This window comes from Ostrinia furnacalis, unplaced genomic scaffold (assembly GCF_004193835.3).
Source record: "Ostrinia furnacalis isolate ACB-3 unplaced genomic scaffold, ASM419383v2 OfSCF1110, whole genome shotgun sequence".
Classification (NCBI taxonomy): domain Eukaryota; kingdom Metazoa; phylum Arthropoda; class Insecta; order Lepidoptera; family Crambidae; genus Ostrinia; species Ostrinia furnacalis.
This window is the reverse complement of record NW_021131349.1, coordinates 292,770-309,983: the sequence shown is the minus strand read 5'-3', so window position 1 is coordinate 309,983 and position 17,214 is coordinate 292,770. Positions and strand designations below refer to the sequence as shown.

At 37.6% G+C, this 17,214-nt stretch overlaps 1 protein-coding gene across 1 annotated transcript in view; it reads right to left on the bottom strand.

Annotated features, from left to right (window-relative positions):
- Positions 1 to 17,214, bottom strand: part of Dscam4 (Down syndrome cell adhesion molecule 4) — a 244,667-nt gene that overhangs the window by 69,625 nt on the left and 157,828 nt on the right. The window contains 5 exon segments of the mRNA XM_028302377.1: positions 795 to 914; positions 1,255 to 1,359; positions 1,564 to 1,719; positions 3,198 to 3,297; positions 3,299 to 3,397. Coding sequence (XP_028158178.1) covers positions 795 to 914; positions 1,255 to 1,359; positions 1,564 to 1,719; positions 3,198 to 3,297; positions 3,299 to 3,397 — 580 coding nt within the window.

Genomic DNA, 17,214 nt, shown 5'->3' with positions numbered 1-17,214 from the left:
ATACAGTTCGAGTAGGTAAATATAGGCTAAACCCAATTTTCTTGATGATTTTCTTATCTGTAATCTCATTTAATAATATAATAATTCTATTTATATTCATAGAATTTATTCTATTATTGATTTAAATATTTATAAGCTAGCTTAAACAAAATAATAGAAACCCTACGGAATTTAAAATTAATTAACATTCTAATGTTAGTTACAGTTCTGCTATTTATTTGTGTTAGGTAAATAACTAAAGTACCTACTTACATTAGGACTTAATTCAAAGTTAGATACAAATTCAACTGAAAGTTAAATGAAACTCAGGAACGATTAATTTTCGCTGTGTAGTTAGAACTAAAGTTTACTTTTCTGTATCATTAACTGCGATGTAGCTGCAAATGCAATATTTTGTAGACACGGCCAATGCTTTTTGCTGGAATAGACGTCTCAAGAGACCTGATTTAGCTTTTGTTACTCCTTCTAGCTTAATATATCAAGCAGATGCTCCTTTCAAATAATGAAAATGAAAAATTTTTATTATATATTTTCCAGTAGAAGTCACCCAATTTGTTTCATGCAAAATTTCATGTAGATAACATAATTTAATCCTCTCGTGGATATAAAAATGGATTATTGGACTACGTAACTAATTTTATCATAGAAGTACCTACTTGTTTTAGGTGTGGGTTCACCACATCAGTTCAACGGTCGAATTGTGCCACCACTTAGTTCCACGTCATGAGCTAATTGTGCTCAGGTGTGTGAGATTGACACGTCTAGTAGGAATTAATCAGTGTTACGTCACTCACCCAAATACCGCATCACGCTGGACGTCTTCGTCAGTGAACTAGTCGGTGCAGCTGACATGGTCAAGGCAGTGAGCACTACCGAGGAGTATTGCCGCGTTGCCTTCTTTCTCTCTGCCACTCCTGTCGTAGCAACCATTTTATGACGTCACTCACCCAAATACCGCAGCACACTGACGTCATCGTCAGTGAACCAATCGGTTTCGCCGACGCGGTCGAGGCAGTGGCCCGGCACCACGCACCGCAGGACCGCCGCGTTGCCTTCTTTCTATGTACCACTTCTGAAGTACTAACATTGTGACGTCACTCACCAAAATACCGCAGCACACTGACGTCGTCGGTGAACTATTCGGTTTCGCCGACGCGGTCGAGGCAGTAGGCCGACACCACGCACCGGAGGACTAAAGCGTTACTTTTTTTCTCTCTTATATGTTGTAGTAACTGTCAATGTGACGTCACTCACCCAAGTACCGCAGCACGCTGACGTCATCGTCGGTGAACCAGTCGGTTTCGCCGACGCGGTCGAGGCAGTGGGCCGGCACCACGCACCGCAGCACCGCCGCGTTGCCTTCTTTCTATGTACCACTTCTGAAGTACTAACATTGTGACGTCACTCATCAAAATACCGCAGCACACTGACGTCGTCGGTGAACTATTCGGTTTCGCCGACGCGGTCGAGGCAGTAGGCCGACACCACGCACCGGAGGACTATAGCGTTACTTTTTTTCTCTCTACCATATGTTGTAGTAACTGTCAATGTGACGTCACTCACCCAAGTACCGCAGCACGCTGACGTCATCGTCGGTGAACCAGTCGGTTTCGCCGACGCGGTCGAGGCAATGGGCCGGCACCACGCACCGCAACACCGCCGCGTTGCCGGCCATCACGTATTCATCTGGCACGTGCACCTCCCATGGTATGTTCAGTGCTGTGGTACACATTGGCTTGTTAATTAATGCTTTTTTAGCAAATGGCTATGAAAAGCAGCATTACGTCATGAGTACCTTCAAAGAATGTTCAAAGCCCTAACTGTTGTTAAAAAATTTTGACGAGGCAATCTGGCAAATGTTGATATTTTTGCAGAAAACAATGTGTTACTGTTAACTTACAAAACATAGGTTATTACAAAAAAGTTGAACACTGTTTTAAAATGTTATATTTCCCTATGGAACCTATGTACTAAATGTCAATTTAAACAAGTGTTCAACGGACGTTTAACTTTTTGTTATAAGGCCCAGAAAGTTCAAAATAATTTAATTTTAAAATCATCAGTTAAACAAAGAGGAAAACGAAAAAACTGACTGTACATACACATATTCGATTACATTACTGAAATTCCAACTTCACTGCGAAATACGTAATTAGAAATAATGGTTGCTTTGAAACACCCGACGACTGTACACCCAGCATCGCTCCCTAATCCCTTTTATAGCCCGGTTTTTTCTTTCGACCTAATTGTTCAAAGTATTTTGCTTTAAGCTTTCCTTTCGCTCGCTTAATTTGGACGCGTCTACGCGTGTACTAATATATTTGATCCTAAAGACATTAGGCCTAAAGCAATTTTACGCAGGCGTCCAAACAAAAATATATTTACACTTGTACCAAGAAAAGGATATATTTTTAAGAATAATGGAGCACAAAGAAAATAAAGGCGCTGAAATGGTTTCTCTCCATAAGGACCTCTCATGTCTTCTCGATTTTTGTCAACAGTTTTGCAGATTGCTTTTGGACATAACAAAGTTTGTATGGCACAAACGAAGTTGTTAGGGCTTCTTATATCCTCATCTTTTGAATTCTATTGGTTATATTCCCTTGGAAAATGAAATGCTTGGGACTAATTAGCGAATTCAAATCCGTTGCCTTTCAGTTCCTCGCTGGAGGCCTTAAGAAATGTTTCTAAGGAAGTTCTGTAAAGCCGTGTTACGAGTACATACACTTTTATTTAAGTTGCCAAAAGTCCCGAGGTTCTTTTTTCAGCCTTGTATCTGTCACCTGCTGTTCTGTAAAGTTCGACCTTAATTTGAGTACGGATACGGAACGTCGAGAAACATTTCTTGAAACTTTAAGGCCCGTATTCTGAAACAACGTTCAGACAGAACTTAATTCAAATTGAAGAACAGATACTTATTAGTATTTGAGTTTACTTTCAGAATGCAGGCTCGAGTATGCTTTTCAATTGAAAAAATAACTGCCATAATAGAGATGAGTTACCGACATATCCTTTTGAGTTATCAAACACTGCACCGACTCTATCGTTAAATCACAGGACGTACTTCCGCTGTTGAACATAGGACTCCCCCAATGATTTCCATATTGACCGGTTGGTAGCCGCATCCAGCACCTTCTATGCTACCTTTATGAGGTCGTTGGTATACTTTAACTTAACACTTTTATAACAATTCTTACCAGCGTGTAAATGAATGTTTTTCGACAGCACAGCGAAACCGCCAGCGAGGCCGACGCGGCACCTGTACGTGGTTGAGTGCACGTCCCTCCGGTACCGATCAGGAGGGGAACGGAGGCAGCTCGAGCGAGCCGTTGGCCAGCACCCGCCGTAAGCCCGCCACCGGCGTCACCGGCGTGCCATCCATGAGCAACCAGTCCAGCTGGAACAATGAGAAAGTAAGGAATTATTACTACTGTATTTATAATGGTTAATAATTAGTATACACGGATTCTTCATATCATCGGTAACTTTTATTTTATGTTAGGGACCTGAATATGTCAAACAAAATTAAAATTTCTAATAAATCGACTGCCTCTGCTTCCATGTTCGTCTTGAGGCGGTGCCCACTTACCTATTACGTATTGTTTTATTTCAAGTTTTTGTAACAGTGTGTGTTCCAAATTAATAATATTCCTTATTTCACAATTTTCGTCGGAGTCTCAACACAGTGTAAAATAATCCTTCTGTAGATAAAGTCCAAACTTTCAGTAGTGAATGTTCTTTAATCAAGTTTTCCCCAGACTTAAAAAAAAACAATAGAAACTCTGCTGAATTTCATAAGCAGGGAGCAGAAATGTCTAATTTGGGATAACAAGACGCAGTTACGTTACATATTATCTGAGTTGGACGCAAGCAAAATACTTTTATTAGGGAGGAGGTCTGCCAAGAAAAATATGGAATTTGGGGCGTACTGGTCTTTGAATTAAGGAAACAACCCTCTAGGAAGGCGCAAGATGTTGAAAACTCCAAATTGTATTAACGTTTTGGTGAAAACTTATTCTCTTATACATTTCATTGTTGCGAAAAAAGTTGGTGAGACGTTCTGGTGCTCGTGACGGCTAAATACGTTACATGACGATATTTATACCGCACCAGGGAATATTCGAGAACGTTATAAGCCCCAAATTTCGCTCCCCAGTGAGTCTTTTCGCGGTTTTTCCCGACGTTTGTTTTGAAGTAAATATTTGACCTTTTTTCAGACAAATGGACTGGATCGTGTTATCTTGTTTTTGTCTGTTTGGGCGATGTTTTGCTTGGATTCTTTTGCAGAAGCTAAATTGGTCTGGTGAGAATATCAAATAACGACTTGACAATTTACTAGACCTTAGATACTTGTGATGCCGATAAAATTGAATCAGTGATTCGGACAAAATAATTTTTACTTATTCAAAGCAAAATTTATTTGTTAAGTAGGTTATTATAGGTGTACCAGAATCTCATGGCAAATAGGGAAAATAAACTTTGTTGAGAGCAATACTGGGGAAATTGGAATAAACGATCTTGATACTATTTAATTTTTTACTTTTATTACTTTAATATTAATGAACATCAGACATCAGATTTTTAANCTACAGCACTTTGTTTTTTTTCTCAATTCGGTGCTAAAATTAATATTTAGTAAAATTAATATTATTTCAAAAATAAGTTTTATTGTCTTCTGTCCAATGACTGGTAGTGTTCAATGATTGGTAGTTCACCATATTATTATGCTCTATTAATTTCAATATCATTTTAAGATACACAAGCAATTTACTGTCTCCATTTTCATTAAATATCAATTCGGTGTATACGTTTTCTCAATTCGATGCCCCATATTCCGCGGAATTGAGATCCACGGAATTGAGGAAACATCACAATCCATCAAATTACTCGAAAATGTTATAAATTACAACAATTTCTACAAAACGTAATGGCAGATATCAGTTAAATACTCAATTAATTCAGCAGTAATCTCATTAAATACTTCATGTACATTATTAATGTCGCACACCGATTTGAGGAATGACCAGTGACCAAAAATTCTGAGTGAGATTTCAAACCTCTGAAAAATGCTCCTCAAAGCGACAGATCCCTCTTCTACACTGCTCGACCTCTCGAGCGCAACTCCAAAGTTTGTGGGAATCAGTCGTGGGCGTTCGTACTGTGCGTAGTTAGTGATATAGAAGCACAAAAGTAAAAATCACGGAATTGAGGCACACACGTCAGACAAAATTTAAATGTGTTACTATATTAAAACCCAAGGACTTACATTAAAGAAACTGATATATATGGCTTTATTAACTATCCCTTGTTCTGTGAATGTGGATATCATAATGGGGAAGTTATTATTTCAAAAGTTATGAAGCAAAAACGAGTGAATTCTGGAAACCGGACACTCCATTTTAAGCCAAATTTCGCCCGTTTTTGAACTTTCAGATTTTTTTAAGGCGAGATGTAAAACCTGGTGGTCTCCTCCATCAAGTCAAGAGTCCTATAAATACGTGTGATTTTTTTCAAGTCCGTACTTCGATTTTAAAGGTACTTTTTTCGCCCCAGTAGGTCAATCGGTCGTCCCTGTAAAAATGCCCTTTACCTACCCAAATGAATAACTAACACTTATAGAAGTATAAGTATGAACTTACGTTCCTACAAATGTACCTATTTCATTCCAAAAAACATTGCTCAGTACATGCAATCCTATCAAACAACAAAATGTCTCTCATTCATAATTACTTTCGAGCAATAGCAGCTCGCAGTCTTCCCCTGGGAAATGCAAACAAAAAGCTGTCTGCTTTTTTGTCAAAATCTATGAACAGACTCGCCGAGGTAGCTGAAATTCAGCTGTTCTCTTTGTAAAGCGCCGGAGCACGTCCCGATATAGGTTCAGCTGGTTACTTCCAATAACGATAGCCAAATGTAGTGTTTCCATCTCTCTCGCGCAAAGCCTGATGTCAGCATGAGCGACAGTGAAAGATAGATCTGATACTACGTGGTAGGTAGCCCAGAGTTCGGATAGTTTGCGATCAGCTTTGCATTTTTCTGCGTCATTTCCCGCCGGCTGCAGTGGCGCCCCCTCACGGAATGTTTCATCAACGGAAACACATAATTTAATCAACTTTTAACAAAACACAGGCACAGCACAAAGGTATTTTAAAGCAGTTTTATTTGGATATTAATATGATTTGCTATTAGTATACAATTTAAGAATTTATTTTAATAATATTTTGGTTATTTTGATTCATAGTCTGTCTGCAGGTATTTCATAATGGCATTCAATAAATTTAAATTAAATTCACTACGTATTTTGGGCGCCATAATCTCATGAAATTCCTACTGCAAATTATTGTATCCTCTATTTAAATGAAGTCTTTCATCGAATAAATAATTGTTTTATATGGTAATGCAACATCTAAAATAACGAGCAAACAAGGAGCAGTAATCGCATTCAAAAGAGACTGTACCTGTAATTTAGCGGTAAATGAAACCTAATAATTTTAGAGACAACTTTGAAATTCATTACGAAGAATCCCTTTCATTGAGTGTACAAATAGACCGAATCAAACATTCCATCTTATTAAAATCAAAGCTACAGTGTACATTTCATTAAGGGTCACATTCTTCTTAATTAATTAAATAATTTCCGTAGCTAAGCTTATTTTTGCATCCCCCTTAATGATGTTTTGTTTTCCTCGGCCTCCCCCTTCTCGCCACCCCGTTGAATATTTTAAAAGCCTTGCGCTGCAAGCGGGTGACATAAAATTCTAGAGCGCGATATGTTTTAAATAGACCTCTTATTGTTCACAAAAAGTAGCATCACGAAGCGCGATACCATTATTTTTTATCTTGAGTGTAAAATGTTGTGTATCGTGAAATATATCGCCTCTGATAATATTTTGAAATAAACAGCGTCGAGGGGAGGTGCAATATTGGCGTGGTAGAGAAGTATCGAGCGGTTTCGTGATACAGCTCGGGTTTTAGGTCGGTAGAGATAGTTCGCCGGACCGATTAGTGGAGCAGCCAATTTTAAGTACATTAGGAGATGAGGTCAGTAATCATACTGTCAGTCGAACGTATCAACGTTCGACTGACATTTAGAGAAGCATTTTATGGGAATGGATTTAAAAGGAATAATAAAAGAAAACTCTTAGCAACTAGAGCTACCTGTCTTTTAGTTCAAACTATGAATGAATGCACTCTTCAGGGTTGTAGGTATGTTTATTTGGCACTACTATTATATTGGGTTAGCCTGTAACAATAGTAAATGTGTGTGTATGTAAATAAATAAATTTACTCTAGACTTCATCTACATTTATGAAACTGTAGTCAAATACCTGCTTGCTTATAGTAGAATTTTTAAAACATTTGATTTTGGCTTTCATTGAGAGATTAAAGTTCATTATCATCGTTCCAAAAATTTATTTTCATCCATAATTATTTTAATACTTGCATATTATATTGTCTGTTTAAATTATAAAGACCCTTCGTAGAGAGTACGTAACTAACTTTTTGCTTCAGCGGTTTGAGTGTAAACTTTCCTGTTATTACACCGGGTCTAACAATGTCGATTCGATCTCCAACGAAGATAAATATCTGTCTAAATTATTATAATTCCAAAGTTTTGGTTGTGAAAGCTTGTGATCTCGTCCAAATTTTACGGTTGGCGGCAACTTGTGTCCGGTTCGCGCCCGAACCGCTGCGTTGCGGTCGACGAAGTTTGGTTACGCGGACTTTCGTTCGCTTTTCAACTCGACTTAGAATGGTGGAGATTAAAATATTCCTATCTGTCGATAACTTTTCATCGATAGATTGAGTTCAGACCCTATAGAGTTCATTTTTTTCCAATAACCATATATTTCACAAGCTCAAGTGCATCGCACTTAAAAGAAAAAGAGCTTCAAAGGTTAAAATATGAACCCCTACAGTAGTCTAGAGTATAACTTTTATTTACTTTAACTCTTATTCAGAGGCGTAAAGAAATTCTTTTAAAGAAATTTCCACATAAATTCAATGTTTTCTGAAAATAGTTTCAAAGACTTTGCTTATGAATAGAAAGTAAAAAGAATCGTTAGAACGAAACCAATTCAAATTCGACGCCATGATTTCGTTTGGCTATGTAGGGAGAAACAAAGCGATATTTTAACGTTTTGTACTTCAAGGACAAGGAAGGAAAATCCCTTTTGCGTTGGAATTTGTTTCTTTTTAACACTCGCAACACAATTCATCATGGGTATTCTATTTCAGCTGAACCAAAAGAGAAAATAAAGGGATGATCCCTTTGAAACTTACAAGTTTTATATTTTTCTTTGTACTTTCGGCTTTGATGGAAGTTGGGCTTTGTTTGAAGGGACGCCGGCCGTTAGGAGTTCAAACCCTCCAGTAAGAGGAGGTCCACACTGCATGTAGTTGGCAGTTGTTAATAGAAGCCATAATCATGCATGATAAATTAAGGACAGCTAACAAGACATACATAATCAAAAGGTTAAAAGATACATTGAATTCTTATAGGTACATGTTTATAGTGTTGCCTTAATTAAAAGCTGCCACGACACGCATAGATTTCCTGGAAGCGTAGTATGAAACTATTTATGTCTTCTGAATTTGTCGTTAAATTTTCTATGATAGGAACTCTGTAGTTAGGTACTTATTTTTACTTTACACATTTACTTACGCCTCTTTATATGAGGCGTATGATATAATCATATGCCACACCAATCTGCGGATTAGGTACACATACCTATCAGCTGAAGGTCACTAAGTATACTAAATTGGGAGATGCATTCTGTAGCAACTTCAAGCTTAGAATATTGGCAAAGATCAGGCTGCATAATATTCACGTAAACTATTTGTAGCATATCTCCATGTAGCACCCAGTCTCTGTATGACGCAATTTATATTTGAGTGACAGGCTATCTGTGAACGGTTTGATTGAAAGGACAAGTCAATTTACTGCACAACAGTTCTGATCATCCTATAAAACATTTTAAGTTACTATCGTGGTTACAAAAGTTTTTCATCAATGCAAAAGTTATACAATGATGGTAAAGAGCACTTGGAAGCATACATAACGACTAAGAGCTGGAGTAGACGCGCCTTTATATGCCTTTCCGAGAGGATTGGGATCACAAAACAACTGACAAAGATTTCCGTCCGAAGTTTTCGACTGACAATGACGGCATACGATATTCTTATACAACATTCAAATACAGGGAATAGTAAGTAATGTAGGTTATGTGAAGCGACACGTGGACGACATTTTCATGATTTAAATAGATCTTAAGCTGTGTATTCAAGCGGCAACAATGGAAGCAAGACTTTATAAGGTCACCAGATGTAGCTTTATTTGGATATTTGGATGTAGGTTGTTTTTTATTCGATACGAGTACTTAGGCAGACTATAGTTTTTTTACGTCGTTAATTAGAAAAAAAGAAAAAAAGCTTTATTGGAAACGAAAATAAACAAAAAAAAAAAGGACCAAAAGGAAAATAACAAAAACACAGCGACACCAAAACTGACAAAAAGGCGCTTAGTACAAATTGAGACACACGTGCCCCGACACTGGTTTTCAGCGGGTGTTGAAAATCTATTCGTTAATAAAAATAATAAAATGAAATAAGTTCCTGGCTAGACAATAATTATGGAGCACTGGTCCTCCTAGACGTAAGCCTTATCGAAGGAGCTTAAAAAAGCTTAACAACTAAATCGGCACTCTAATAAATCCTCGAAGCCTCAATCAAATTGTGTTTTACGCATTTATTGTCTTATTTATAGCACCCAAAATATTTTTAGAGCAAGGAATTAAAACTGTGTTTCGTAAAAGAAATTAAGGGATATTATTAGCACATGGATGACGTGGTATTGATGATAGATGACATGCCTGCACAATAATCAATCAACAATAACGAATGGTTCCCTAACACAGGCCAGTACTATTTCTATCTTAGCAAAGTATCTCATAACATACCGTAAGTACTTTTTTATTAGTTTCCCCCTTGTTTGAAGAGGTCAGGTAATAAGCAACTTTGGTGTAAGCAAGCTTGGAAGTCCAAGTTCGATCGTATAGACTTAGAAGTACTTTGTGTATTGAGCTAGCTGGGCAAATAATATTGTTTACAAGTACACTTTTATTGAGGAATGATGATAAAACAAGAAATAAAAGGGTCATTTAATGGGCATTCCGAAAATGATTTTTCAGGTAGAGTTTCCAGAATAAAGAGATTTTTTGTAAAAACAGAAAAAAGAAAAACGAAAGTAGGTGCCAATAAAGGTATCGGTAAAGCTTAACTTAAATTAAATTTCAATGGAAAGCTTTGTAATTAAATGTATACCCAGTAGGGTAGATGTAATGCATATACCCGGTAAGTTAATTTTAGTGTGAACACGATACTTCGTGATCATACTAAAATTAATCTTGATATTGGAAGCATCGGGGAATTTTAGACTAAGGTGTACGGAAGGGGTATTTATCAAAATAAGTTTTAATTAAAATGTGTAATACATACATTGGAAGATGGAAGGCTGATGTTCAAGAAATTTTATGGAGCAATCAATAAAATTACAAGCAAATTTCTACTCTAATAGAAACCTGGAGAACATACAGCGTACCACAAGGAAGTGTCCTTGGACCTACACTCTTCATCCATGGGGTGTAAAATATTTACTAAAATATTGTTGAACGCTAAAAACAATTCCGTAGTCTTCAATGAAGTTCCTTACGACGCTAAAAATAAAGTTTACGTTTGAAAAGCATTTCAAAATTCAGTAAACTAGGTACTGCGTATCAAATTAAAAGTTCACGTACATTGTAATTTAAATTCAATCCCATTTCTGATTTAATAACTTCCACTTTATTTTAACACGGAAGCTTTACAGCTTTATAATTAATTTAATATTTATTTTGAAAGCGCGCACAAGGCGAAAGGCGCTCCTGAAAATATTGAAAAAGGTCTAAATAAAATGCGCTTTTGCAGTGTTAATCAATTGAATAGATCAGAAATGCAATCATAGACATAAAATAAGAAATTAATTGTTGACTAAAGTTAAAGTGTTCTAAATATTTAATTTACTGTTACTAGCTTTCACTTTCATTGTACCAGTGATTAAATTTTATTTTCAACTCACGGCGCTACTGGCACGTTGCTTTTAAAAAGTTACACCTTGCAAGTTGAGAGAGCCTGTTGCAAATAACTCCAGTGTAATTAACTGGAACAACCTTTACGGCTCCCACTCCTATAAAATAACGAAACCTAAACTCAATATTCCCATTTATTGCAAACTTTCGTAATTATATTTCGATTTCCCACATTTATTGCTTTTGTTCGAAATTGGAGTTTAATAAAATCATGAAACAAGAAGGATTGATTATTATTGCTATGTTCAAAGTTTGTAATGAAAACGGACCTTTTCTCTGGGCCGGGTGTTCTTCCAATGATTTTGAATTACGTGAGCTCATTGGCGGTAGCAGTTCTAAAGTAATTATCAAGTTATCTAAAGGAACCTATAGCCCACGCCAATAAAATTGTTAATCGTGTTATTCGGATTAAACAGCTTCAGTAGTCTTAATAGTATTTTATTTTGGTACTAAAATAAATATTATATTATTTATCCTAGAAGGAAGATACAGCGTGAAGATTTTTTTACAATTATTAGATCTGAAGTTTCAACTGTGTGATAACTAGGTATTTTTATAATAGATCTAGATATTATACAAGTTTCACTGGAGGCGAATAATATGTACGAGGTAATAAAACAAACCGGAAAACTAGGAGGTGCTTACTTTTTCCTGGAATCTCCAAGATTTATTTATGTGTCGGTGTTGGCCTGTATAAAGAGGAAATAACAGGAAATTAGCTATTGCAGTTTTATTTCAACTGTATCTATATGTAATAACTAGCGGCCGCCCGCGACTTCGTACGCGTGAATCCCGGTTTTCCCGCTAATTCCCGTTCCCGTGGGAATTTCGGAAATTCCTTTCTTAGTGCACCTCTACGGTACCTAAGCTACGTCCCTTCCAAATTTCAAGTGCCTACGTTTAGCCGTTTAGGCTGTGCGTTGATCTGTCAGTCAGTCAGTCAGTTTCTCCTTTTATATATTTAGATATCAGAAATTACAAAATTCGTTCGAATCAGCCAAATCACGTCAACTGCTGGACAAAGGACGGAGTCCTTTCTAGACAGACCGAATGTAAGTAATATCTAATTTCTCTGAAGTGTCTAGGTATTATATTAAATGACCTATGATTTGATTCTGTCCGATTGGGCTGTATCAGACGTCTTTGTTAGTTCATTATGTATATGCCAGACGCAGGTTGTGACCTTAGCTGTCACAAACCTTTCGCTAGAAGAAGAAGTCGCACCCACGTGTCGTCATCAAAGTTCCAAGCTATCATAGCTTTATTTAAATACTACTAAACCAACTCTTAATTTACGTTAAATTCCTAAAAGGTTAAACGGCATCAAATATCTTTCCGAATTCGGATGATCCGAGAATCTTTCGTTAATCAAACAAGTCGTAGGGATGACCGAGCCGTGTTTGCTCGGCATCGCTGGTATTCAATTTCTTAAAAGCCCGCTCGCCTCATTAGTTCCGCGCAGATGCGACCCGCATCACGGTGATTGTTTGTGCGCCTTTGTCAATAGGGAAAGCGGGGTTGTCTCGTNAACTGTATTATTCCAAAAGTTATAAAAATATATTATTTATTTATATTATAACATCTTCGTTCGTACCAGTCAATTACGTCCACTGCTGGACAAAGGACGGAGTCCTTTCTGGCAGACCGAATGTAACATCTAATTTATCTGAAGCGTCTATTTGTAAAGGGCCATGATATGATTCTATGGAAGAAGTAAAGGTCCTGTCCGTCCAATGAGGGCTATCGTTTTAGCGCTCACCAGTTAGCGCCACTGTAGAGTAAGGTCCTGTCACTTGCTAGTAGCGAAGACAGTGGCGCCAACTTGTGAGCGCTAAAGTGGTAGGAGGACTATCGTATTTGCACTCATCAAGATGGCGCCACTGTAGAGTAAGGTCCTGTCAAACGCCAGGGGTGCCAACTGTTAAGTATAAAAACGATAGCCCTCATTGGGACATGCCGTCTTTGTTCATTAAGTATACCTATGCCAGACGCAGGTTGTCACAACCCTTTTGCTAGAAGAAGATGACGCACCCACGTCTCATCATCAAAGATTCAAGCTAATAGTTTCATTGAAATACTACTAAAACAACTCTGAACTTGCGAAATTCCTAAAAGGTTAAACGGGATCAAATATCTTTCCGAATTCGGATGATCCGAGAATCTTTCGTTAATCAAACAAGTCGTAGGGATGACCGAGCCGTGTTTGCTCGGCATCGCTGGTATTCAATTTCTTAAAAGCCCGCTCGCCTCATTAGTTCCGCGCAGATGCGACCCGCATCACGGTGATTGTTTGTGCGCCTTTGACAATAGGGAAAGCGGGGTTGTCTCGTTTTTATCGGGGTCGCTGCAAATCACTGCAGTTTTAGCGTTAAATGAAAGTAGAACGTGAACCGTGGAATTACGACACTTTCTTGATGTCTTCAAAAGTTTGGTAAACTACGAATGTTTCAGTTAAACAATGCGAAGCTGTTAGTGTGCTCGTCATATTAAAGTGCAACTGTATAATAGATCAGTTACAGCTCCCAGTTTCATTTTGTATTTTTATCAACACTCCACAGCTGGACATAGACTTCCCCAATACGCGCCATTTTGTCAGATCTACAGCTTGTCACATCACAAACCTAGAAATGTCACAAATTCAGCATTGCCCTAAAAATTCTAACACTTGAAAACCTCTGTGAATTGTGAGCAGCCAGTTGATGACGGTTCATTAACAGACTCATTTAACTCACAAATACTAAAGGATGGACTGGAAAAATGCACACAAAAATGACATTATCTCCCAGTTACGTTTCGGATAGGTTTATCAATTAGCTAAAAGCCCGCGCGGCTCATTAGTCCGCGCAGCTGCGACCCGTATCCGTAGCGGAGTCCCAAACAATCGGGACTCCTGCCGTGCGTGTGCGTGCCCTTTGTCGATGGAATACCTTTTTTACGTGACGTAAGCGAGGTTATGTGCCGTGCTCTTCGTTGAGGTAACTGTATCTCGTTTCACGTTGTATTACAAAGGTTTCAGACTAACGCAAAGTTTTTGAAGAAAAATACCTTGCATAAATGAACCATTTAAGCAAGGTATTTTTAGGTCGCAAAAACTTAGTGCGGGGCGAACGGGTCCGACACCGGTTTTCGTGACTCTTCAAGCAAAAACTACTGATGAATAGTTACAATCTATAGGTACTTACTAATACCACAATACATGGCATATAAATCTACTTGGAAAAGTCGTGGGCAAAACGTTAATATTTTCTATACACAGGATTATACGAACTACCGTTATAATAATTACCAAATTATTGTTAGAAGAACACTAAAATCAACCCAACATTCTTCATGGGTAATTTAATCAATTGTAGTGTTGTGTATTCAATTTCCGCTAACCAATTACCTACCAAAATAATTGTACATTACCTATTGCAAAACTCAATTTCATTGAGGGGTTTCCTATTTGCCGTGTGTTGGCAACAAAACATATCCAACATGGAGCGAAATTAACGTCGGAGTTTCGGCATTCCAGTTCAGGTGGCGGACTTTCCCCGGGGAATCTTCGAATTCTGTCAAACTCTGCTGAATGCGTGAAGTTCTCGCAATTTCCAGGCGCGGCGCGAGTGAGCTATGCCCGCATGTTTTTGTTCTGAATAATAAATGTTGGTTCCTTATGCAATTTATATTTATAAATTATATTGATGTTTCTAACTTTTTTATGCTTTATTTGACTCCAATCACACCTGATGTTAGGTGAGATATAATCTAGGGTGGTACCTACATTGTATTAGGAAGAACCATTACCTAAACATGAGGCCATTTTGGTCTGTCCTATTAGATTTTAATGGGAGTATGTCTCCCGATTCTTTGTTTCCAAGATTTAATTATAATGAGTTTTATGTTACTCACTCGAGAAATAATAGATTGTCCATAGAAATCTACATAGTACCCAACCTATTGTAACCCCCTTCAAGTTCTTGAATTCGCGATGAAAAGTTGGTTCAACAGTTTAAAAGTTTTTTAGTAGAGTTAGCTACTTATGTCCGAAATTCTATACGTCTTGCATGAATTTTAGCATCAGCTTCGGAATCCCAGTATCTAGCCAAGTTCCTGTAGGCAGCTAGTTGCTGTCCCGGGGGAATGCTCTCAAAATTCCATCAAACTCTGGTGAATGCCAGAAGTTTGCAAAATATGGCAAGTCAGGGCGAGTTACATACTTGGCCGGCTTAAACGAGGTCACTAAGAATGAGATTTTAAACAATTTAATGGACCAACTTGAAAGTTTGTAAGTGAAAATTGGAGAATATTTCACTAAAGTGCTTAGCATCGGGGTTTTGAGAAACTTTTGTTTGGTAACGTTGCATAAATTGTTATTTACGGTTAAGCTTTAACTGATGAGATATAGGTACGTCAATAAATTACAGTTTTAAGAAGGTGTAGCAAACCGATACCTAATAATATAATTTTGTATTAAATATTGTGATGAAAGCATGCTTCATCAACGGCAACATAGCTACCTACTATAGCATAGCATACTATTGATTACCGTAGACTTAACAAAAAAAATGTTTTTAGCCGTTTAGTGGCTTTATGATTACAAAAGTATTTGTTGAAGGCCAATGCAATAAATATGCTTTAGCTTATGACAAGCTTGTTACGCAAGATTCACTCCTAACATCAGCAGTTCTCGTAGTAACCGTCAAACTTTGCCTTATCACCTTTGTGCATTGTAAAGATGAAATATGTTCAGAGCCGCCCCCCGCTGATCTGATTCAGTATTCACAAACCCGCTCGCCCAACTCAAATATAAATAAAGTTTTTCCATTCGACGGAGTTCGGGAGAAGTTTACGGCCGCGCGGACCCACCGGGAAATAAAGATATGCACACACGCGAAATTCCATAAATATGGAGGAGCCGCGTCATGTAGCTCATTATGGCACCTGAAATGTTTTGGAACTAGTTCCGATCCTGCATTTTTGACAGATTTGCAAATGTCATGGGAAACAAAGACAGAGATAAGTAGGTATAGACGGGTGGGTTCCCGGATCTTCTGTAAAATGGAAAAGTAGGTCAGTGCTATGTTACATGAAACGTGCTATAGAACTAGTTGACCATTGACATTTTGGACGTATTCAGGAATAAAGATACCGCGGGACCCACCGGAAGATAAATATGTATATTATTATGCACACTCGCGAACATCCATACATATAGAGGTTACTGGCATCATGTCGATCATTATGGTACCTGAAATGTTTTGGAACTAGCTTGGATTCTGCATTTTTGGCAGATTTGCAAATTTCATGGGAAACGGAAGATATGACTCCCTCCCTGAAAACGAAACATGAAACCTCATGGCACCCATGAACTTCAGCAAAGTAGAATAGAAGATCAGAGTTGCCATTGAAGGGCAGCTCGTGTTGAAAATTTGAAAGTAATCTAAAATATTTATCACCCTTGAAAACGACATTTAATTTCAACAGCTCTACCCGGTGCCATTTATTGCTGTTACAATTTTATTTTGGTAAATTTATTACCTCGTATTTCATAATAAACGAGAGAAAATAATTAATATTTGGCAATGCTATTGTTAAAAGGTACTTTTATTTTAAAGTTTTTTTCAAAATGAGAGAATACACATTCTCTCATTTTGAAAAAACGTTTCTAATCTAATGAAAGAATTAAATAGGATAAAATCAACATAATTTCCTGACCAATAGCTTCAAAGAATGTTGGTATAATATGACGTAGCTTTTATAAATACTCTTTTTCTTAGCAACACAACTATTTTTCATGATGGGAAATCCTTTCTTTCAGTATTCGAGAGCATAACCGTAAAGAGGCTTAGGATTTCGTACCTACATACGGTATATTGTACCAACTCAAGATATTTTGCTTTTCACGATAACAATGATCCTTTTTTAAGGCTGAAGTACACTCAACAAAAGAATCTCGGCGTAATCTACTTATCGAACAATATGGTCTAAAAATAAACAAACGCGCGTACGATAACCAATTATTTCGTCAGGCCCAACACTCAAGTGGCGCCTCATGGTTGGATAGTGATGTGTATCAATTAGTCGGCCGTTTGGTGTAGTGAGTCGG